General features: G+C 40.0%; 1 protein-coding gene across 4 annotated transcripts in view; it reads left to right on the plus strand.

The window, feature by feature from the left end:
- The window catches only part of KCNK2 (potassium two pore domain channel subfamily K member 2), a 108,260-nt gene that overhangs the window by 29,348 nt on the left and 55,317 nt on the right, over window positions 1-23,595 (plus strand). For 3 of the 4 annotated variants that reach the window (XM_027681940.1, XM_027681942.1, XM_027681943.1), the window contains 2 exons: window positions 3,757-4,067; window positions 17,335-17,452. In XM_027681940.1, coding sequence (XP_027537741.1) covers window positions 3,757-4,067; window positions 17,335-17,452 — 429 coding nt within the window. Of the gene's footprint in view, window positions 1-1,189; window positions 1,360-1,980; window positions 2,039-3,756; window positions 4,068-17,334; window positions 17,453-23,595 lie in introns of those variants that run through there. The other variant, XM_027681941.1, reaches the window with a different exon arrangement.

Below are 23,595 nucleotides of genomic sequence, written 5' to 3' on the forward strand. Positions count from 1 at the left end.
ACTTGGAGGTAAATTTTCATGCCTATTTTCCCGTAGGATGTTGAAAAAAATCCTGTGAAATTATTCTTTTCCATGAGATAGCAAGAGGCAGTGTTTACATGGACTAATGATTAAGAAATCTTTTGGGGAGAAAAGGGGACATAAAAAAGATCTTCAAGAATTCCTTGAGAGAGGGAGTATCAGTAGTCCAAAGCAGACATTTCACTTCTGTTGTTTGAGGATTGGGACCACGTCGATGAAGTTGACCGTATGACTGAAGGTCTGCTTGCAAGGGTTTCTTGGACTGGGCCCAGAGGCTCTTGTTACTCGATAACTGCGCTGCTGGTTCACAGCAATGGGGAGCAATGAGCTACAGCTTGCACTGAAATAGCAGAGGCAGCTTCCTGCCCTGTGCTGCATCTTGTGGAGACGTGTGGACACACTGGGGGAGATTGGTGTGATTGATGTTGCTGAAATTGGAGTCCTAAGGAACTCAATATTACACTCATTTGTATTATGTCACACTGATATGGAGAAGCGTTAAAATAAGTGACATCTAAAGTGTTTGCTGATGGTGCTGCTGATTTAAGCAGGATTATAGCCCATTAAACTCCCGATGTATGACTGTCTTTGGCCATTTTACAGATACAGCCTCTGGCTTTAAATGCTTGGGACTTAGACCCATTTGTTATGGTGAGTAATTTTTTTAAGTGGTTGCAGAGACTTTTAAGAGAATGGTTGTGGGAGCAGTTTTTGGTTTCTCTTGGTAAATCATCTTCTGTCTTTTAGACAAGTCTAGATGTTCAGCACCCCAGTGTGAACAACTGACCCATGGATAGTGTCACTGATGATAGACGACTGGGAAATAGGGGAGTTAGCCCGCGGCAAAGATAGCAAGAATAATTTCAAGCTTTTTAGTGGCAGAAACCACAGTTGAAGCAGCATTTCTGATGTATCTATCAAGACTGAAATGGAAGAAGGCGGTGCGCAGGCGGTGCGTGCGATAGGAGAGCAGCTACCATCCCTGACTCCTAGATCCCACCTAGTTAACTCCTTGCAGCAACACGCCAGGCAGCCAAGAACCGGGTTAAAATCAGGCCGAGCCGAGAAGGACGGAGTCGCTGGCCCCTCAGCCCCGCGCAGCTCTGCGGCGAGGGCCGAGGTCTCCCCGCTTGTCCCCTCGCTCCTACTAATGTGGTGACATTTCGGACAGTTCAAAAGTTCACAGGGAGGCTCTGGAGAGGCAGCCGGGTGTGGGGCTGGAGCGGGGACCGCAGGTCCTGCCTTGCCGGAGGGGGTGGCCGGTGCCTTCTCCTCCTCTCCTCCCTCCTTCCCTCCTCTCTCCTCGCTCGTTTCCAGGCGAGACCTTGGTCTCCGCAGGTACCGCTCTGTCTCCCCCGCCGCCTCCCCCCTCCATCTTTTCCCCACGTCCCTGCAGCATCTGCTCGCCGCCCAGCCGGGTGCCAGCGCGGAGGGGCGCGCATCCCTGGCGGGTCGGGAGCAGCGAGGAGCGGAGAGGGGCTGCCCCCTCCGCCGCCGGGGGGCGCGGAAGGGGGCGCGGAGGGGCGGGGGGGACACACACAGCCAGCGGTGCGGCTGCCCCGCCGCCCCACAAAAGGCACCGCCGGGCTCGGGCTGCTCCGCACGCCCCGCGCAGCGGAGCACACACGGACACACACATACAGGCACACGGGTGGGCACGGACACACTCGCACACACTCACACACACTCGCACACTCTCGCACACACGGGTGCGCCGCGATGTGCGATGCGCGATGCGCGACGTAAGGCACCTCGCACGCCCCGGGGCCGGGGGGAGCCGGCGGGATCCTCGTTGCCAGCCCGCCCGCCCCTGCCGCTCCCTCTCCTACAGACCCATCCATCAGCCTCTTCCTCTCGGTCTGCTCCAGCCTTTCTTTTATTTTCCTTTTTCTTTTCTTTCTTCTTTTTTTTTTTTTAATTTTTAATTTTTTTTATTTGCTCTAACTGTATCTACCCAAGCCCTGAAAAAATGCCTGCCCGTGGAGCGAGGAGAGGGCACCGGGTCGGTAAATAAGAAGTGAGTACGAGCACAATGGCGTGCCTCCCCGCTCCCAGCCCTGCGGATGCTGCATGCGCCCCTGTTTCCCCCGCGCCGGACCCCGGGATGCTCCCCACGCCGCGGCGGCGGCTCGGGGCCCCTTTGTACCTTGCCTGGCTCCTTTCCCTTCCCTTCCCGGCCCCGCTCGCGCCGCGCCCCGGCCCCGCCGCCGGCCGCCTCGCCCCCGCGCCTTTCCCTGCAGCGGAGCATCCCAGCCCACGGCAGCTGCCCGGGGGCTACCGGGGCTGCGCCCCTTGGGGGCAGCGGGCGAACCCCGGCGCATTGCACCGACCGCGGGGAGGGGGTGGCGGGGCCGGCGGCGGAGCGGCGATGCCCGGTGCCCGCTCCTTTGTTCGCCGCCGGCGGCCGCGCCGGGTCGGCGCTGCTCCGGGCGGGCGGAGAGCGGTCCTCGGCACCGTCCCTGGGGGTTCGGAGGGTCTCGGGGGCTGCGACGGGAGACAAGGCGGCGGCGGGGAAGGGGCTTCCCCCGCCAAGGTGTGGAGCAGGGGGCGGGGGGGCTGTGCCCGACCCCCGGGTGCCCGTGGGGCGGGGGCCGGGGCGGTGGGAGGCGGGACCGCGTGGAGTGCCCGGCGCCCAGCCCACGGGCTGTGAGGGGTGTCCCCGGTCCCCGCCTGGCCCCGGCTCGGGGCTGCCACCCTCCCTGCCGACCCCTTCTCCCGGCGCTGAGGTGTGTGTCAGAGCCCGGCGGGTGCCCACTCGGTGACTCTACCAAGGGCCATCGCCTCCCCTGAAGGGACGTGTCCCACCTCCGCTGTCCTGAGGGAGACTTCCCTCTAGATTTAGATCTGGGCTTTTCCCACCGGCAGCTGGAAGCGTTGTCTTGGACGTTCAAAACATACTTGTAATTCAAAATAATTTAAATATAGATTGTGTGGTCACTGCTGTGGCCATCTTCCCACAGGAGACCTTTACCTGCACTTGATGTGGAGGATTTTTTTTTGGTGCCCATGTAGTTGCTGGTAGTCACATGAGTTATCCAGACACTTGATAACACACTCAGCTGCTCTTTTCCTAACCCAGTGGGTTTTTGTAGCTGTAAATAAAAATACCCACTCTAACAAATGTATGACTCTTCCAGTAAGTACACATGTGTTTTACTCGTGTTTTCTGAGAGGTGTAATCAATATGCAATTAGCACTTTAAGACCAGTAGGTTGAGCAAGGTCTTGTTTTTACAGTTTTGTCTGGGGAGTTTGGAAGTGATCTTGCAACTGTTCTCAGAGAGCATTTGTCAGAGTACAGTACAAAATAGGTGAAGGAAAGAAGGATTTGTATTTTCCTGCTACTTCTGTAACACCGAGGTAAAACAGCTGGAAAGCTGCGTAGCAGTGCTTGAGAGAGCAGCGGACAAAATGAATGTCTGCAGCAAAATACTACCTTGTAGTAATTTAATGAAATGCAGGAGTGGAGCTGAAGTCTGCTTTTGGAAATGATTGAATATGACCAAGGGACACACATAGACAATGTTACAAATGTGTGTATGTCTGTAAAATGGATACTACTACTAAGAGCAACATGTTGATTTGCTGTAAGGTGTCATGGGGGTAAGACAGAGATTCAGCAGTTAAGAATTCCAATTAGAAGCAACAGAATTTATGTAGTCGCTTGACAAGAAGTTCAGTTAACAAAATCTGAGTGGCACTGTAAATATTAACTTTTTTTTTCTGTTTTTGCCAGTGGCGGCACCTGACTTGCTGGATCCCAAATCGGCTACTCAAAACTCCAAACCAAGATTATCATTTTCCACCAAGCCTACCGTGCTTGCTTCACGGGAGGAAAACGATTCAGCTATTAATGTTATGAAATGGAAGACAGTCTCAACAATTTTTCTGGTGGTAGTCGTGTATTTAATAATTGGAGCAACAGTATTTAAAGCCCTGGAGCAGCCTCATGAGACCTCCCAGAGAACCACCATTGTGATTCAGAAGCAGACGTTTGTATCTCAGCATTCTTGTGTGAATGCAACAGAGCTTGATGAACTGATTCAGGTAATCCATACCAAACCCTTGTCACCATGCCTTAGAGGAACAAATTATACATGGCAGTACTACAGTGATAAGGGGCAAAACCTTTGTAAGCAAAACTCTGTATTGGCCAAGTGATGTAACAAGTGTTGAGACCAGAAGCTGAGCAATGGCATTTTCATGCAAAACCTCATGGCTGAAAAGCTATTGCTATTTTTGGGTCCAGTATGCTTTGTAGACAGCCTTTTCACTGAAGCCTTCCATTATGCTAATTAAATGATTATTCATCAGCAATATATATAATTAATAGTTCACAAAGGAATTGGTGTATTGATTGTGCCTTACTAATTCTGTCAATATTTGAAGTGCCTAATTCTGAGGAAGAAACTACACCATCCATTGCCTTGAAGGACTTCTAATTTACTGTGATTTCATCAGGCTAGCTTTCCTTCTAGCTGTATGTTTCTTTTTATTGATTTTGTTTTAAGACAGGAAAGTACCGTGGACTTCCTATTTTGATCTTAAATCTCAAACTTCTCCGCTTCTTAAAGGCACATCCACAAATGATGTGCATTGGTGTGATCCTACTAATGTGACTTTACCCTTGCAGGTCCCTTGCGTCAGAACCATAGGAAATATTTATTTACAGTAGCACAGAACCAGATCTGGAGTCCCACTCTAACTTAAATCCCATGTTCTCAGGAATAACCAGTGGCACTGGAGGGAATAGCAGGGGGCTGCTAAATAACATTGGTTTTGGGGATAAGACAATGAAATATGAGGCTGGAGTTACCAAGAGTTAGCAAGGATTAACTCCTTCCTTAACAGTAGGCATGGGGCTATCTGGGTCTACAGGGCCTGAGATGAGACAGGGGAGAGCAGGAGAGGATGGCCAGCATCCAGACCCTGGTGAGCAGGAGCTCTGGAGCATGCCAGTTGCATGGGCAGCAAAGCTTTCTGGAGGTGTTTTTTAACAGCAGATATAGCTGGGAGTTTAGAAGTTGATTTTACCTCTCTAGACTGGTCTGCCTTGAGCATCAGCATAGATGTGGGGGTTTTTCAGTTTTAAACGCAGAGTTCTGATGTACTGAGTTATTTTTATGGTACACTACTCCTGAATTTTAAAGGTAAGCTGGGAAAAAGTCTTGTTTATGATTTCTCACCTGCCCTGTTGCTAAAATGTGTTCCAAAATTGCTACCCTTTAAATGGCTATCAGATAGTTCCTATCTCCATGAATCTTGACTAGGCATGCCTGAGGACATGCTGCAGATAGTAATTTTGATGCTGTGTAGTAACTATGTTTCAGTGGTTTTACCAGTAGATGTGAAATAATCTTTCAGAGAAATATACAAGCACATTCTGATGAAAAATATCTCTTGTAGCTACTATAAATAGCCCCATATGAAATTTTTAGGTCAGATCCTGTACTTATGAAGATAAAAAAAGAAATTTTGAAGCAATATTATCTTACATCATCTGTGAGATGGACCTTAAGGCAAAAACTATTGAAGTTTGCTGTGGAGTACTTAGATATTTTAGCATTTATGATTCTTTACCCAGAAGCACAGATTGATAATAAAAAACCACTCCATCAGCATTCAATGCCCATTTGATGTTCGGTGTAAAATAATGAGTTTCAGTACAATCATCAGAACACAGATAACCATATCAGCATTAGCTCCCATCTTTGCTAGTGATCTTGGCATGACCAGAAAAACAGACGTGTGAAGCATGAGGAGGTGACACAGCCTTCCACTGCACATGGATGACAGATAGTTGTGGGAAGAGTTTGCTCTGCTTGTTGTAGGGCTAAATGAAAAACTTAATTTCTCCTTGTTCCCTTCCGCTTCTCTGTAAAGAAGAACACCACGATGTGAAGGTAGGAATGTTGTGTAACACTTCTTTTATAGAGGAAGAGCTGAGGCATAGGGTACCCCTTTGGGTGCCTTTCTTTAAGCAGAATAACTGTTAATTAATTACATCAAGTTGTTTAAGGGCTTGAAAATTCTACTTGTCCAAAGTAAAATGGGAAAGCAATTGTAAAATTAATTTTTCCAAGTCTAGGTTGCTGTCTTAAACAAACTAATTTTTCCAAGTCTAGGTTACTGTCTTAAACATGGGGTCATATTTCTTCCCTAGTTACCACTTTGTCACAGAAGCTGAATTACTGGAATACATTCTGTCACTCTGGGATTATCTCTGACTGCTATTACAATATAATGCAGTATTTCTTCAGTTTTTGTTCAATGTCTGTGTGAATAAAAATAAATAGTGCGTGCAAGGAAAAAGTAAATGATATTTAAGGATTCACTAAAAGCTATAAAACTGAAAATTAATATGTACTAGAGTAGAAGGAAGCTGGAATGATTAGTGGGTGTGAAGAAAATTACAGAGCTTACAGTATGTAATGTCTTCTTTAATCAAGTATTTACCTTGAGTCAAACTATAATGAAAGTCATTATAAACTTTTCCTTTTGAACTTAGTGTCCTGGGAATCCAGGAGCTCGTTTGGCCCTGTTTCATGTTAGTCATTGCTCAAGGTGCTTTTCATGCCATGCTTTTTGTATCTTCACAACTTCTGCTCTGCCATTTAATCTTGACTCAGAAGCAGGCTTGACTATCCCAAGACTGTCCTACCAGTATGATATGTGGTAGCTTAGTCAGGTGAGCATATTGGAGAGATTAGTTGGAGAGCACAAATTCCAATAAAAATAACTGCACAAGTGGAATGACAGTCCAGTTTCTTTAGCACTCAGGAGCCAAAATCTTCCTTTTGTCACAAACCTGTTCACAAAAGAGTTGTGTGTTTCTATGAATACACACAGGATAGTGAATTTTCCCTTCTTATCTTTTCTATCCTTATTTTATATCACCAATCACCAAACTCCCTCCTGGTACAACAATATATACTATTGGGAACTTTTCAGCACACAAAGTTTTATTCCCTGAGTTTAGAATTCCTGAAACTTTGTATTGTCACATTGATCCTATGGCTCCTCTAGGTGTAGTAGATGAGAATTATACTTTTATAGACTTAATATATTTTATATAGGTGTAAAATGTGGGGCATTGGAGAGCTATTATGCAGCGTAGAAAATGTGCAAAGTTAATGAAATAGAGTGCTCTGATGATGGCAGCCAAATAGCTTCAGCTCCCTCGGAACAATTACCTGGGTGTTACTCATAAGCTTTCAGCCCAGTCAAGCAGCATCATTCCTGTGTTGACAAGGAAGTGGTCTTCGTGACCTTCTCTATCTGTGACTTCCATGGCCCAGTGTAGCAAATCTCCCTCAGTCTAAACCACTTCAGTTACTTTTTGCCTCACTGTAACGAAATATAAGGAACAACAGCAATATATGACCCTGAGAGGTATATCCGGGTACGTAATTATTTTGATACTTGGTGAGCACTTCTATTTAGTACCATATTAAAAATGTGCAAAAATTATGCAGAGCATACCTGTACACCCAAGAGGCCATTTTTTTCAGGCAGTTTGAACTCCTTTTGCTGTAGCCAGAAGCCAGTATTAACAGCAGTATTAAGTGGATCACTGCATGCTGTACCAAATGGTGCTGAGATGGGCAGTGCATGACACTCACTGCTGGTATATCTAAATCTATAAATAGAAACATCCCAGGAGGGAAGCCTGTGGAAGTACCAACACTGCCTTGGTGAGTCTAATGAGAATACAACAGAGCAGCAAGCTGTGCATGGTCTGGTGTTAAACCTCGTTTTTTTAAAAGTTTCAGTTGGAAGGTCTCGAAAGGATCTCAGTTATTAACAGACGAGAAAACATTGGTTTGGCAAAGGTTATGTGTGATATCCAATACACTATAAAGCTGTAGAAAGGGATGTGGTCAGATACTTTTTGCTGCTATTTCTTCTTTTGGAAGAAGAACACTCTACAATTCATCCACTCTACAATTCATCATGAATGGTGTTTTGGTTTCTCTGTCTATGCCTGCTCTCAACTTGGCCCTGCCATGCAATGCGAAGTAACTGTCAGTTGACAGAATAAAAGAGCAAATGTAGTTCAGACTGTGTGGATTTAATGTATATGTGACCAAATATATGAACTTGATCTTCATATACATTAGGCATTTTTTTACATCTCGTGTCTAAGTTTTTCCCCCTCCACTGAGCTTTTTGTTGGCAGAAGCTGATAGAAACCTGGGAGTAATCCAGCTACACACACACAAGCAACAATAAGCATTAAAGAATGAAATAATTCTCTAAAAGAAGCACTTGTATCTAATTATTTCAATATAATTCTGTTTCTTTTTGTTTGTTGACTGTTCCCTATAGCAAGCTTGCCACTAAGCATTTGAAATGATAGAGACAGTTTCTAAACTCAGATGCACAAAGTGCCAAGTACCTAGCAAAATTTCCTGCTGCATTTATGCACCTGCCCATAGTGGCAAATGTAAAGAAACGTTAGGTTACATTGCTGATGTTCTGGTTGCAGTCATGTACTCCTGCAAAGCCACAAAGTACTTGTGTCTACCTTCACGTCGTCTCCTGGGGTTGTCTCTGGGAACAGGTGAGCCTGCTGAATATGATATCCAGCGACTTCATAAAGTTGTCATTATTGTTTCATACACCTCATGCCCTCCATAGGTTCCCAAAGATCCTATAGAGGAAATGAGGTGCATGAAATAACAATGAATTTGCTTTCCCCTCACCCAGAATTCCTGTTGTTCCTGGGACATAGGGATGTGACCAGTATTTTGCACTATGGGATGTCTTGGCAATGACAGGCAACTGTTTGTCCCCCTGCCAAAGAAAAAGCTGATTAAAAAAAAAAGAAGAGCTTTCTATGTAAATATCACCTAATTATGTTTTGCTCAGCAGTTATTTGTTTATGTTGAACTTTTTAAACCAAAATGGAAAAAATTTCCTTTTAATATCCAATCATCGAGTTGTTTAGTGTATTATTTTTGCATACAAAAATAGGAAATATGAAAAATTTCACTTATGTTATTTTAAATACTTAGAATGTCCTAGTAAGCTGGTGTGAATTATTATTGTTATCTTAGGGAGTAAATTCTGAAAATTAATGAAAAGTTTTCAAGTAAAGGTACAAAGAAACATAAGTTAATAATGGAACATATTTAATTTCTGGTTCCTTTAGCAGAAAAATCCTTCAGATATATTTGTTCTGAAAATCCTAACAAATGGAAAAACACAATTACACTAAACTGCACAATCTTTTAATGTGTTCCAAGTGCTGTATGTGGTAATTCTTGTCTTATAAAGCCTTTGTTTTGAAATCTGAACAAGTTCAGAATGCTGCACCAAGCTGCCTCAGCAGTAATATTTTTGTGGAGTTTTAAGTCCAGCCCCTGTCAGGGTATGTGGCTTCTTCTGAAAACTGAATGCCCACAAAAATGTGCTTGCATTTAAAACAAACAAACAAAAAAGAATTAATGAACCAGCAGGATTAGCTGAATTGACCTTGATCCCACAAGTTGATCTCCTTGGGTCCTCTGTGGGCTTGTGGTCAACATGGGGAGAAGAGCTCTCTGTGCAAGGATCCACAGTCACATACCATGCCTGTTTTCTTCTTACATTTACATCAGCTGCATTCTCCCTTTTCTTTCCATTCATCTCTTAGATTGTGAATGAGACCAAATTGTAGGTTTTTTTTAATTTCCCTCAAGGTATAATGCAGTTTTTTCTTCTCAAGGAAGCCTGACATAGTTATGAATGACATGGAAGCAGTGTTTTTTTCATCAAACTGGCATCACCAGAATGTCATCATGGCTTCTTATGTGACTGATTTCTTATAAAGATATTTTACTTTAAAATATGTGTTTGCTGTGGCTTTATTTTTATAGTTGAAGATAGGTAGCTATAGAAAGTTGCACCTCCACCAGTAGCTGATTTTGTGTCTCTTTCATAGGCTACTTTACAACTTACATTGTAGCCCCAAGAAAATTATTTTGGAAGAAAATAAATTTTCAGGAATATGTTGTTTAATTTCAACCAGATAAGCTCCTTGAGGCACATTTCCCTGCTTATGTAGAAAACTGTTAAAATAAAGAAGTGTGCATCCTTTCTCCCCCAGAAACTAGAAGGTATTTGAGCTTGCTGTACAATTTTTGTAGATTCAAAGATCTTTTTTTCAGACAAACCCAAAATTTATTTACACAAAATTAAAACTTAAAAACTAAACCTATTAAGCTCGAATCAAATGTTATTAGTTCTTCGAATCACAACATTTATAGATATTTTCAGTCCTATGAGCTGTAGCTTGTGGGTCCTCTAAGCAGGAACTTTTCGAAGGAGTTTGAATGTGCCAGTTTAAACCCTAAATATTCTTAGTCTTTTCCTTTTGCAATTCCTTACAGCCTCTCCAAAAGGAAGCAGGAACCATCCCATGTCTGGATCCTAACATGGAAGCAGCAATTGTTTATGCTTTTCAATCCTTAAAACCTTGAAAAGATTGATAGACCAGCATAAAAGAAATTGATGCTGCAGAATATTTTATTTATTTGTCTGGGGATGCAAAATATCGTTGCATCAGTTTTTTAATGTACCATCTGCATTTCAGACCTGAAGCTTATGAAAAATTGCAAACACCAGTAGCAGATCTGCCTGTTGACGGTGTTTTCAAAGCAATGAAGAATGAAATTAAGGACTTTTAAAGTAGTTAAGCCATGCAGTGCAGGAACTGTAGTTTGAGTTGTTAGCCTGTGCATGTGTCTGTCCTTAGTAAGGTGTCTGCCCATCAGAGCACTCAAGTTTATGTACTCTTAACTCTAAATATCCTGTACTCCTAACTGGTACAGTAAGATCCTGTTTCTCTTTTCTTCTTGCTGTGCCTGTGTTTCCTTTTTGCTTCACTCTTGTCAGAAACAAATGTTCTAATGTTTCTGTCTCCTTCCACAATAAAGCACCCCCAATTCTACCTTTATTTCCAGACCAGAGAAATATTTACTAAATGAAAGATCTCTGTGAAAGACCTTTGATCACAAGCTTCCCCAGACCTGTTCTCCACACAGATACCCTCACCTGCTGTGGTGGAGTCTGGATGGGTTGCAGAAGCCCATGGGTTCTGTGTACTCCTTGCTTAGGTTCCTGCTGTCCTGTCTTAGAGCCAGATCCCCCTTTCTGGCTCTGTACTCAGCTCCTGGAGGGAGGGAATTTTTGTCAAGCTTTCTGTTGCCTGGGAGCATTCCCTCCAGGGATAGGACAGCTCCCTTTTTTGTAGTTATTTCCTACATGGTGGTTAACCCAAAGAATTTTTTTAAAGTTGTTTTTATCCTTCACAAGCTTAAGAAAAATATATTTTTTGGGGGAAATAATAAATAAATTCTAACTGCCCTTGTCACTTCTTTGTTCAAGCAGATTGGTTTCAAACTTTTTTTGCTGCTTCTGGTGTTGAGGCCCTTAAAGATTACGTTTACTTCATATGAACAGTTTTAGAGGGAGCTGGAACTTACCTAGCCTGATAGCATCTGAATGACAGCTTTTGGCTTAGAAAGGGTGGCAGATACGACTCAGTAAGTCAGTCCTGCTGAACAGCTGGTTGAATAATTCTACCAGTCTGTAATTTCAAGAAGCAAAGCCTTCTTCCCTGAACGTGTATGTATACATACATACATATGTATGCACACACAGAGAATTTATATACATGTAAGCCCATGAGGTTTTTAATGCTTATTCAGAAGTCATGTTTTTCAATATGTTTATACATGTTTTTAGTTCAAGTAGATCATGAAAGAATGTGGAAAGAGTTCTTTAATTCTTACACACGCGAGGTACTAGTCTCCAGTGTAGAGTACAGTCGTATGTTATACAATCTTAAAAGAAAATAGAGGAGTCGCAGAATTATAATACATCATTGCAATCTCTTTCAGCATCAAGGCCCAAAAGTGTGTGCTTTTGGAGGCTGGAGAGTTGTTTGCTAAGTCTTGAAAGCATCCTGGTGTGCCTCTGAACTAAGAACTAGGATTTCCATTCCTTGTGAACAAAGGCTGAAATAAAACCATATGACTTGTGCAGTAGCTGGGCCATATGTGAAATATCTTTATACTGTAGAGTGAGAGTGCCCTTGTAAAATGGCAACAGAGCAGTGAAGGAAGAAATCCAGGCTGAGAAATGTTTTCAGAAACTTTGAGACATATCTGACTTTTTGACATCGCTTGGTAAGTGATTGCCAGGAAGCACAAGCTAACTCCTGCCAAGCTGGGTAACAAAAGAAAGCATGCTCTGGATTTTATCAGAAGCATAATTTAAGGTGCTTCTATTTCAATCTTTTGATAGCAGAGCTGAGAGTAATGAAGCGTTGTGTTACATCATTTCATAAAAGTGAAGTGACTGGAAGATGGTACACAAACATGTACACAGAGCCTGGTGTGGAACAAGGAGATGAGCATTAGAGTGACTGGTTTGACACATACTTACTTCTGCCTGATTTCCGTGTAAGACAATAGTTGACTACCAGAGGCTAACCTTCAAACTTTATAACCTCTTCTTACTTCTGCTGTGTCTCTGTAGACCCCTGCTTAGTGAATGTAGCTCTATGGCCAACAGACTGGCTTTTGTCAGTCATCTCCATTGACTCCTTGCAGGGTCAGAGGACCAGAGGACGAAATCCCTGACCTAGAATTGTCTTCTGTTTTCACAAAATGACTGTGCTATTTGAAAGACTGTTTTTATCTCTTGTTTTGACAGAAGTCACAATATTCTATGTCTTGATCTGCAAAGGGTAGTTCAGCGTGACCTCTACAGACAGATGCCTGCATGAACACGGGGATCTGATAATACAAAACTGTGCAATGTATTTACCAGAAAGTGTCTCTAAATTATGTAGGAAATGAAAAACTGACATCCAATTAAAATGTGATTTGTATTGTCGCTCTCCTTTTCCCAGTGTTCCGATTTCAAGCAAAAAAATTACAGTGTGAAAGCAGTACTTATGTGTTTTTGGAGCTCAGGTCCTGTTTTTGAAAGAAAGGCAGGTCATGCCTGGCCTATCCACTCTGGGCTCAAGCATCTCTACCTCTTTTCTCTGATGCTCCACTAAAGCTTGTTCCCAAATATGGCTGCAAAGCCAGGTAGTTTGGATGTGTGAGTGTAGTGCAAGTGAGAATATAGTACAGAGCTAGCCTAAGAATTCACATAACCTAAAAAATGGGAATGAAGTTTCTAAAGTTTTTAAATATTTCAAAATTTTATCTCAATTCTCTTCACTATGAAAAAAAAAAGGCCTTGTTTTCCACCACTGTGAAGACAATTAAAGAAGAAAAACATATTACTCTTAGTGTAACCATATAATAGTATCCTTAAATTCATAGCACATAGAGGCCTTGATTGGGTACCAGTGCTTGTTGACCACTCCTCTGCTCAGTCATCAGTCATGTCATATGAAACCAGTACTAGACGAAGGCTCTGGAAGAAGGTAAGGCAAGTGAAATAATTACATAGTTTAAGAATTTAAACTGTCTACATCCCTATTCTAATGCTGACTGGTTCTGTACTGCTGAAGCAAAACTGATTTTTAAGTCAGAATTTAGTTCGTATATGGAATAAAAAAGAGAAAAACTAGAAAAATTGCTCCTGGGGAGGTCAGTTAACTTTAATACTATAAAACAGTGTATATAATTCCAGAAGTTCCTGTGTTAAGATCACACAAAGTATTTAAAGGCTGCAACATATGATGATTGCAGAGATTATATAGAGTTTTCATGCTTCTGCTTCAAGATTAGGAATGCAGAGAGTTACTTCCAGTATTGTGTCAGTTAGGATAAACCAAAGGTCTGAAGTGACAGAAAGAAGTTAGGAAGGAAGAGAGGAAGGAGTAGCATGCCAGACTTATGACAAATGAAGTGGCTGTGTTTGCTCTAGTAGTAAGGCATCAGTCAAGAAAAAAAGCTGAAGACCAAGAATAAAAGTGGCAGAGAATTGAATCTGACAGCACTGACAGTGAATAACAGCATGTTACTTCAAGGCTAAGGCTGAGACCTAGGCCCTTAGTGAATTTAGTGGAAACTAGTTGCATGAGCCTGGGTTTTTATTCCAGGCTAGGGAAGTGTTAATATCTAATATTCCAGGTAAGTTTGTGCAGTGGCCATAGTCAGGAAGAAGGTGCTACCCTGAAATTAGTGCCCTGAAATGTATGTATGTTAGGAGTTATGCGATACATTGTTTTCTTTTAAAATTATTCTTGGGAATAGTCTTACATGGGAACCTTCTTATGCTTGCTGACCAAACTAAGAAGAAAAGCTGTTCTCTGATCCAAAGAACTGAAAGTGCAGTTATTCTTCCCAAAAGATCTATGAGCAATATTCAAAGACTTTATGACACGGTAGTATTGATCTCAGTGAAACAGCAACCTGATTTAAATGAAACAGCAACCTTACCCACCTGTCACCCTTGTTATTAAGGGAGACTCTTATAGAAGGCTCTGAAGGAAAATAATGCAGCAGCTTTGTTAAGATTTAAGTCTGGCTTCTCACAAACATAAGTGCAGGAGAAAGCACAATAGTGTGTTTTTGGGAACAATAACCCAGTGATGATGAAGGCGTCATCTGGCCCTTTATGACTAAAGCTATGTTTAAAACAATCAGTAAGGTAAATCAGTAAATGTACAAAGGAAGTCAATGAGAAATACTGGCAATAAAAAATTACTTATATGCAATATTCAGCAGATTTGTTTAAACAGGTGAATACATTATTTATTAAAAAAGAGTCTTTAATTTGGAAAAATAGAGGAAGCTGATGGGTCTGTAAGATCATTAATTTCTTGAAGGAGACAAATTAGAGATAGCTATTCAAGTGTTTCTCATAACAGAAGACTAAGAAAATTACTTTGAAGCACATATGAACTCTCAAAAGGGAAATACTTTTTAGGTGATCCACAAGTAATTTGCAGAACCAACTGCCACAGAATGACTTGGCAGTCAAGTGAGCTCCAAAAGTAGTTAGATAAATTAATGATAAAACAATCCACCCAAACCAATCTGAACACCAGCATGCAGATGCAGCCTCCTGCTCAGAAAGTCCCTAAAAGTACGCATAGTCAGAACTTAGGAGGCTGTATCACTGAAAGCAGCCCTGATTCTTTTCCTAACTAGCAGTTAGATAAAATCAGAGACATAATAATAGTGGTTAATTGTCTTTTGTAGGCATCTGTTTTGGTTTGGGGAGTTTTGGGTGAAGTTGTATTGTTTTTCCTGTAAGTCTGTAGGTGCGGTATTTGTAGTTCGGAAATGCATGGCTGTAACGGATGTTTGAGCAGTCTAGATTGGCACACCTTTTATATAGAAGATGTTGGGGTACTATGGCTTCAAAATGTGCAGTGATGATATAAAGCCTTGAAAACATTTTACATCAGGATCTGTATAAAACTTAGTCTTGTTAGGCTGTCTAAACAGGTGTGTTGCTCTAGGTAGCGCATTCATCCAGTGCAAGAAACTATAATAAAACATGAATGGTCCCAAAAATTATATTGATCCAATGCTGTGTCATAGGATGCCTCACTGCAGAGCATGTTCCCATTTTCAGGTACAAGGCACCTGTGGTGGAACTTCTTAGTCCACTGAAACGTAACAGTACTCAAAATGTGTTCAGTAGGCACTGTATAATGCAGCACACTGGGGTTTGTAAGTCAAAGGAATTTCTGTGTTGTGTAAATTATGAAATCAATATGAGGGATGGTTCTCACATGCTTCTTAGTCTGATGTTTTCCTTCCTATACTGATGGAAACACCTGTCAGTGTCGGTGCTGCTGTATTTGCTCTTGCCGAGTTGGACATGATGTACAAATGTAGAAGCTTTATTCTTCCAACCCAAAGGAAAATTAAACTCTCTTCCCTCTTCCTATCCCCATCCTTTCCCCTTGCTCAGTAGGATTGAAAATTCCACATCCTTGATGTCTGCCTTTCTGGTATTAAAAAAAAAAAAAATGGAAATGGCTTAGGTGTGGCAGCAAGATCCCTGTGGCTACGGAGATGCAACTGTGGACTTTAAAATGGTTACTTTGTGCATCTGAGATTTGAGAATGGCAAACTGGAAATGGTGGATTTAAGTTGAAATCCCATCATGAAAAGTCAATGCTTAGTTAATCCAGCACTGATATTTTGTAATTTCTGTCCATAGCAAGTGACTTCTATGGGCACTGTTTAGTAACAAAAATGTTTTCATTTGCAAGCTATCAATGTCTTTTGGGGCTGAAAAAAGTATTACTACTGTAGAATACTCTTCCTCTGCAACAGATTGCTTACAAGGAAAATGGTTCTAGTCTACCCTGTTGCTGAATATATTTACATAAATAGTGATTGTTGGACAACTCGCCAAGAACAAACTATTAATTAGTTAAAATGCTCATTTTTGCCCTGCAATGTTGCTTCCTTTGTTGTTCTTTTGTTAGACATCAATTATTACTATAAGGATCATGATTATAAAATAGGTCCTGTTTTAAAGTTTCAGAAAGAAATGATAACTTATATTCTTTGAAATATTTATTGCAAGCTTAAAAATACTTTTTCTTGATGTGTACTGATTAACTTAATTACTTAATTATATCTGCAATAGTGGTATAACTAAACAGAAATATGTTTTGTGGTAAGAATTTACAGTAGGTGATACTGCTGAAAAAGGAAATGTTTCCTATTTCTCGAGATTATGAAAATGTCACTAGTGGCAAGTTTGTTTATTTTAGCTGCTAGAACTGAATTTTTCAAGAACGAAGTTTATGAAATATATAGTTGTATAAACCTGTTGGATACTTGACTCTGATTTTTTTTGTTGCTACAGTGAAAGTTTTATAAATGTAATTTCTTTAATTATTGAATTGTCTCTTATACAGTATTGTTTTTATTAGTTGCAGTTAATTTGATCTAGAACAATGTATGGGCATTTTTCTTGATGCTTTAAAATGACTGTTTTTAAGAAGTCCATTTGCTTGCCTAACTCAATAGAGGAATGGTTGGGGAAACTCTCATTATAAATTTTGTCTAATGCATGTTTGTCTTCACTAAATAGTTGCAGCAGTAAAAATAATTGTGTTTGCCATCTATCTAAGGTGATAATGTTACTGATATTGTGGATTTTGCATTCTCCCTAATGGTCTGAAATTTACAGCTCTGCTGTGTGCTGAAGTGCCTGGGGTGTCTGCTGAAGATTAAATTGTGGCCTGGCTGAATGATAGAGCTTGAGCAAAGCAACACAGATCCTTTTCTAGTTTATTGCTTAGATCAAAAAAGTGATTGAATCAATTTACTGTGTAATGTGTATGAATATAATTTTTTCATGAATATTGACAAAAATCTTTTTAAACTTGCAGCAAGTAGTGGCAGCAATAAATGCAGGAATCATACCTTTAAGAAACACATCTGCTCAGATCAGTCACTGGGACTTGGGAAGTTCCTTCTTCTTTGCTGGCACTGTTATAACCACCATAGGTAGGACACAGCTTATTATCTTTTTATAGTAAATGAGATGAAACTTTTGATTTCCAGTGTGTGCATATATTTTTTAATGGTGAATCTTCCGAATCTTCTGTTTTGAAGTAGAGAGTTACTTTTTAGTAGAGAGTTAGCTTTTTAGCTGCTACTTTTTAGGGCAGAAATAGTAGCTGTCTGTAAGGAGCCCTAGCTGAGTGATTTTTCTGTAGAAAAAAAATGTTACTGTAAATTTCTGTCAGGTGACTAGAAGAGGTTGTGGAAACATTTTTGGGGGGCAATTTTGTCACCTGTACAGTCACAAGTGTTAATAGGGCATGATTTAAAGCACATGTGCATTAGACCTTGTCTGATGTGTATGGAATTTCAAGTCTGTATAATCTCATTAGATACTGTTATTTTATCTAAACTCTGAAAGAGCCACTAGACCTCTGAATGGGTGTAAATAGGAGCAGCATTTGGTATTTCAGTTTCTACCCTGACTACAATATAGTGCACATCATATACAGTTAAAAAATGTAATGGAACTCACAGCTCACAAAGCGGAATTCACAAAGATGGATGGAAATTTGCAGCGGAAATCACCAGGAAAATAATTAAGACCTACATTATGAGGGTAATACATAAGAAATCGTTAGAATAATTACTCCTACATAATATTTATATGCATATTGTGATGGAAAAGGATGTTCTTTCAAATCTTGTCTGTACCTTTCTTCTCTCTTTATGCAGAAGTGCATAAGTACCATGTTTTTGTGTGATTGAGTATATACCTGTCAATATGTATATGTATAAATATTGTGCCTACGTGTACTATTTTTGCACATCTAGAGTAACTGAAACACAGGTTTAGTGAGAACAAACAGTGAAACTCTTACTCCTTGACTAGTAAGAAACTTACTGGTTTTATAGCAGCAGGTCCACAAGGTGATAAAAAATCAAGTATTGAAAAATACAGGTTATAACAAAAAAAAGCAAGGCTATAACCAAAAAAAGCAAGAACCTTGAAAGGATAGCTTTATGATCAGTCATATGTTATCCTCTTCTGACAGCGCTAAGCTTTATGTTTTAAGCATCCATGGTCCTATATAAAGTGCATAATAGCTGTTTCGCTTCCCAATAAGGATAAAAACTAACATATGAAAAGTGTTCAAGGAATTAAAAGTTCAAAAATTATTTAAAACAGTGTAACATTTTGTTTCATCGTATGTTTTTTTTTTCAAGTAAAACTAAGGCTTTTCTAAATCTAAATGTTTCCTGACTTAATTTATTGACCTGATTCTACCAAAAGATGTATGAGTCCTGCTTAGAAGAGAGCAGGGGATCTGCAAATGCATCCAGGCCTCTGGTCCATTGTCCCCAGGAGGCAAGATAACCCAATAGGAAATACATTTATATTTCAGGTCATTTCTGCAAACCAGAGTTGTCAGAAGCAGGTCAAGCTAGGCAACAAATACTTGTTTCAGGTTTTGTAGTAGAAATATGAGAAAAAATAGGAAAAGAAAAAAAATCTTCCATAAAATACTTTGGCTTTGGAGTAACTGTTTCTTTGGTTTGTTTTTTGATTGTTTTGTTGTTTTTTTTTCATCAGAGACCCTTTCTGATGAAAAGCTCCCCGTCACTTGCAGTTTTGAGCATTATTTCTTGGGGTCCAAGGACAGCATGCTTCACACAGCATGTGAAAGCTGTAGTGTGGTTGGCATTGTCTTACTGCTGGTTCACAGGGCTTGTGGTGTGACAGCAGGTACAGCTGTGGTGAAAAGTGCTTGGAAATGCGACTTTCCTGGGAAAATGATGACGAGCATAACAGTTGGGTTCTTTGTATTATTATGTGCCATCAAGTGATTTTGTGTTCAGAATAGTATCTTTTTGTATGTGAGTAAACTTTTGAAAATGAAGGCATTCCTTCCAGTTAGGGGGCATATGTTAATAATATAACTTGATATTTTAATTTTTCAAGAAAGTCAAAATATGGTTTATGAGCATCTCCATAGAGTTGCCACATGTTTCAACCAAACACAACAGATATTCTCTATGAACAAAGACAGGACACTATAAATTAAAAAAACAACTTTACAGAAATAATTTGTAAATGAGATTTGATAAATATGAAAAAAATTATAAATATTATGTCCTTTAGTCTGTATAACTTAAGTACTTTAACAGAAGAAAAGGGATTACTACCATTTAAAGAAAATTATTGCTTTCTAGTGTTGCAGCAGATTCTGTAGCTTTCCAAACCTCTTATTACTATAATTTTACCTTATCATTTAGCCCACACTCTTGCTGGTGATATCTTAGAATCTGAGACATTCAAATGAAACCAATAGTCTATTTATGAATAGAGTTTCCCAAACCTTTTTTAATGAAAGCAAAGCCTTTCTTTATTGACAGTAGCACTTGCATCCCACAAATATTTGGTTTCTGGGGAGAGAGGATAATAAATAAAGCCTTTAGCATTTGCCTAAGCAAACTGTTTTGCAGTTACTGTTATTATTGTATCCCAGTAGTGGTGAACATTGAAATAAAAAATATTGACTCTCTATTTTGGTGGCTGTTGGCAGCAGATCAGAACCATCTTCTGGATCTCCTGTAGGCTACTGAAAGGCACTCTGATGGTGATATGTGTATCTATTGAGTTTCAAAGCCAGCTCAAAAAAGTAGAGGTAACAGAACAGAAGACGTCTTGATATTTGTTTAACGTTTTTAAAATTCTCTTATAATCCTTCATGCTATCCAGTAAATGTTCTAGTGCATAATATGAAATTAATAAATTCAGGTTTAATAGAACTGAATCTGTCATACTGGTACTAGATCCTTCCTAAGAAATGGATTTAGTTGAGAGTCAGGATCAAACAATTTCACAAGGCTTCTTTTAGAACAGATCCTTCATTTTAACTTTGCATTTACTACTGTGCTAGTGCATAGAACTCGTTTCAGGAAGGGCTATCACTGGTTTTAAGTTTGCCTGGCTTAGCTAGGTGTTCTTGCTTGTGGATACATTCCTAGAACAAATATGCCTCATCTCAACAAAGAAATGTGAAAGAATATGAAATTTGAAAAATGAAATATGTGATTATTAGTCTGTGCATATGGAATGGTTTCAAACAGTCCTTAAGAGGGAAATAGGATTATAAAATTATCTACGAAAAATATTGTTGCTTTGTTCCCTGGGATACTGTGCGTGCTTCAAAGAACTAAAAAACCTCTTTTTTCTACCTGAAAATGTCATTATCCTGTCAGTTGTGTTCTAAGACCACATGTCCAAAGAAAAGAAAAAAGAGGGTAGATAAGAAAAGAAAGAAAAAATGGTAACTAAATCCTAAAGCTGGAGTTAGTGCTGAGGAGGAGGGGAAAATAGTCTTTGTCTCTTTTTATTCTAAGAGCTCATTGTTGGCAATGTGTATAATTTTTATCCTATAGATCATTTCCTTCAATAGGTAGCTTAACTAAGAAATAAGCATACAGACAGAACCTGTACATACCCCACTTCTGCCAAACAACTTATATTTTAGGGGCCTAAAAAGATTTATATTGGGAGCTGGTTAGAAAGAGAGACCTGTCATCCTGCAAGCTTGAGACTCGTATCTAGAAAAATAATAAAAAAAAAAAAGTAGGCATGCCAAGGTCTTGAGTTCAGCAGTTGCTTTGCCAAATGACTGGTGTCTCTGCACATAAAAAATGTAGTGCCTGCTGTAATATCAGAAACTGCATCACAAGAACCTCTACTAGACTGCTATGGATCTTACTCTAAAATAGCTGCATTATTTCCACTGTTATTCTAGCCAGTCTATAATGACTTTTTGAAGAACTGCAAGTAGACGTAGTGGGAAGAGTGTTTGTTCAACCTCCTGGAAGATGGAATATCTTGGATAGTAGTTGTGACCTTGTTGGGAATGCCAGCAACCCCAGTGGTAGCTGCGGTTTGCCAGAGTGCATCCTTTCAAACAGAGCCATGTCTGCAGGGGGATGAGCTCAGGGACTCCTTTAATACCTTAGCACTCGAGGATACAATACAGATGCAGCCATATCGATCTCCAAATCCAGTAGTTCCTAAAAACTGTGTCTACAAATCAAAAAAGGAAGAACACGTAGTTTCTTTTTGTCCTTTTCTGCTTTTGTTTTTACCAGCCCTTGATTTTCAAATCCAAACTTCTCGTGGGCACTGGAAACTGAACATCTTGAGAAGTTCACTCATGACTGAAGTCTTTAAGTTAGGTTTGTACACCTGGCTATGGTAATATGGTTATATTTTTTGTGTCTGTAAGACTAGCAATCATTATTAAAGAGTGCAAAAGAATGTAAATATTTTTTAAAAAAGAAAAAGAAACAAATTGTAAATATTTATGTTTTAGGGAACAGCTGTGAAGAGCAAGCAGAAAAGATGCTGAAAAAAAATGATACTTTTGATTAGGAATTTGAATTTGATTTTCAATTTTAAAGCTGAAATTAGTTATGTAGCTTCAAATGCAATTTCACTGTAAGGAATCCTTCCTTCTGTCATTTTCCTACTGCCTGGATACAAGGTTTGCTTGTGAAGGCAGGGTATTTTAAAAAGTCTTATTACATTAATTCTTGATTTGAAACAATAATAAAATCCCTTCTGGCACCATTTCACTGCATTTTTGAAATACAAGGTAACAGAGTAATGTGTTGATAACAACAAGGAAGAAACAACTATTGAGGATGAGCATAAAAAATTCATTTTAAAATATTGCAGCTTATCAGAATATAAATACTTGGATTTCTGTTTGTGTATTTGTAAGGGAAGAGAGAAGAACCAAGTAAGAGAGAGTGAAGTGCAAATGCTGAGGTGATAAAGGAGGAGATTGGAGAAAAAAATCCTAAAATTAAAAAACATAAAATACATTTGCCAGAAAAATATTCCGATACATGACTTTTCTCCTTCATATCGGTAATCAAATCTGCATTTGGGTCTATCACTTAAATGAACTTGACTGCTTGGTGGTCATTGGAGTATGTGGCTTCTGAGGACCTGTTTCTTTCAAGCCTTCATCAAGGCAAGATCATGGATCTTATGCTCCACTAATAGCCTGGTGCATGTGCCCAGATATCATTTGGCTTCTAACAGGACTATGTGTGTGGCAAAGCTGAGTAAAACCAGCTGATAGGACCAGCTGCAGAGCAATGCATAAAAAAGTGTTTAAGATTTATGGTCTGTGAAAATGTGGTAGTGAGAGACATGCTAAAGAGGTCATTGGGGAATGAGGTGGAAATGCTCCTTCCATCTCTCAATCTGCAGAGGACTCCATTGAAAACTCCTTCTGTCCAGCTGAGAGTCATATTGACTCTCAAAGTGTGTTAAACATGTATATCTCATCTGCTAAAATGTCAACAGAAAGTACTCTTCTGTTTAAAAAAAATCCCCTGGAGATCTCTTCAGAATTCAGTCTTTCCTCTGGGTTAGTGTTGTGCTTACCTTTTCATCCCTTGCTGCTCTTCTTAATAGAAGATGTTGGAAATAAATTAGTTTTTTAGTCTCTATTTTTTCCATTCTAATTTATTTTCTTTGCTTCTTTTGTTGTGCCTTTGAAAGAGTGTCTGAATTTGACCCAGTTATTGGCCGCTGACAAATAGTGGTTCAATTGTGCTCTGGAGAGACCTGCTAGGATTTGGCAATGAAATTCTCCAAATATTTCATCTGAACTGAGCATATTCTCTCCCAGGACAGCAGCGGCTAAACAAGATTTCCTCTGTAATTATTTCTCCAAGGAACAGTGAGTTGAAAGTGTATTACCACTGTGCCCTCAATTTTGTCCTGCATTTGCTCTGGCAGTGAGAAAGAGGGCTTATCTGACTCAAATGCTGGAGAAATAATACTTGGATTGTACAAGATACAGAAGCAATAATTAGGATAGGACTTCTGGGAGCTAGGGAACCTGGGACAGTGGTGGAGAAAGGGGAAGAACTGAAAGGAAATTATATTAGATGAAGAACTCAGTTAGAGACATTGAGGGCTTGTATATCAGAAAAATTGAATTAAATTGAATGAGCAAATCAGAGAAAAGAAATTGAACTTCACTGGCCAGAATGACTGAGACTAAGAAAATACTCAACAATGTTAAAGGTAGCTCTGAAATTGAAGAAGCGCAAGTTTATGGGATGATACACAGGCTTCATTA

The sequence above is a fragment of the Neopelma chrysocephalum genome, unplaced genomic scaffold (genome assembly GCF_003984885.1).
Source record: "Neopelma chrysocephalum unplaced genomic scaffold, ASM398488v2 Primary Assembly neopelma1_61b, whole genome shotgun sequence".
Lineage (NCBI taxonomy): Eukaryota > Metazoa > Chordata > Aves > Passeriformes > Pipridae > Neopelma > Neopelma chrysocephalum.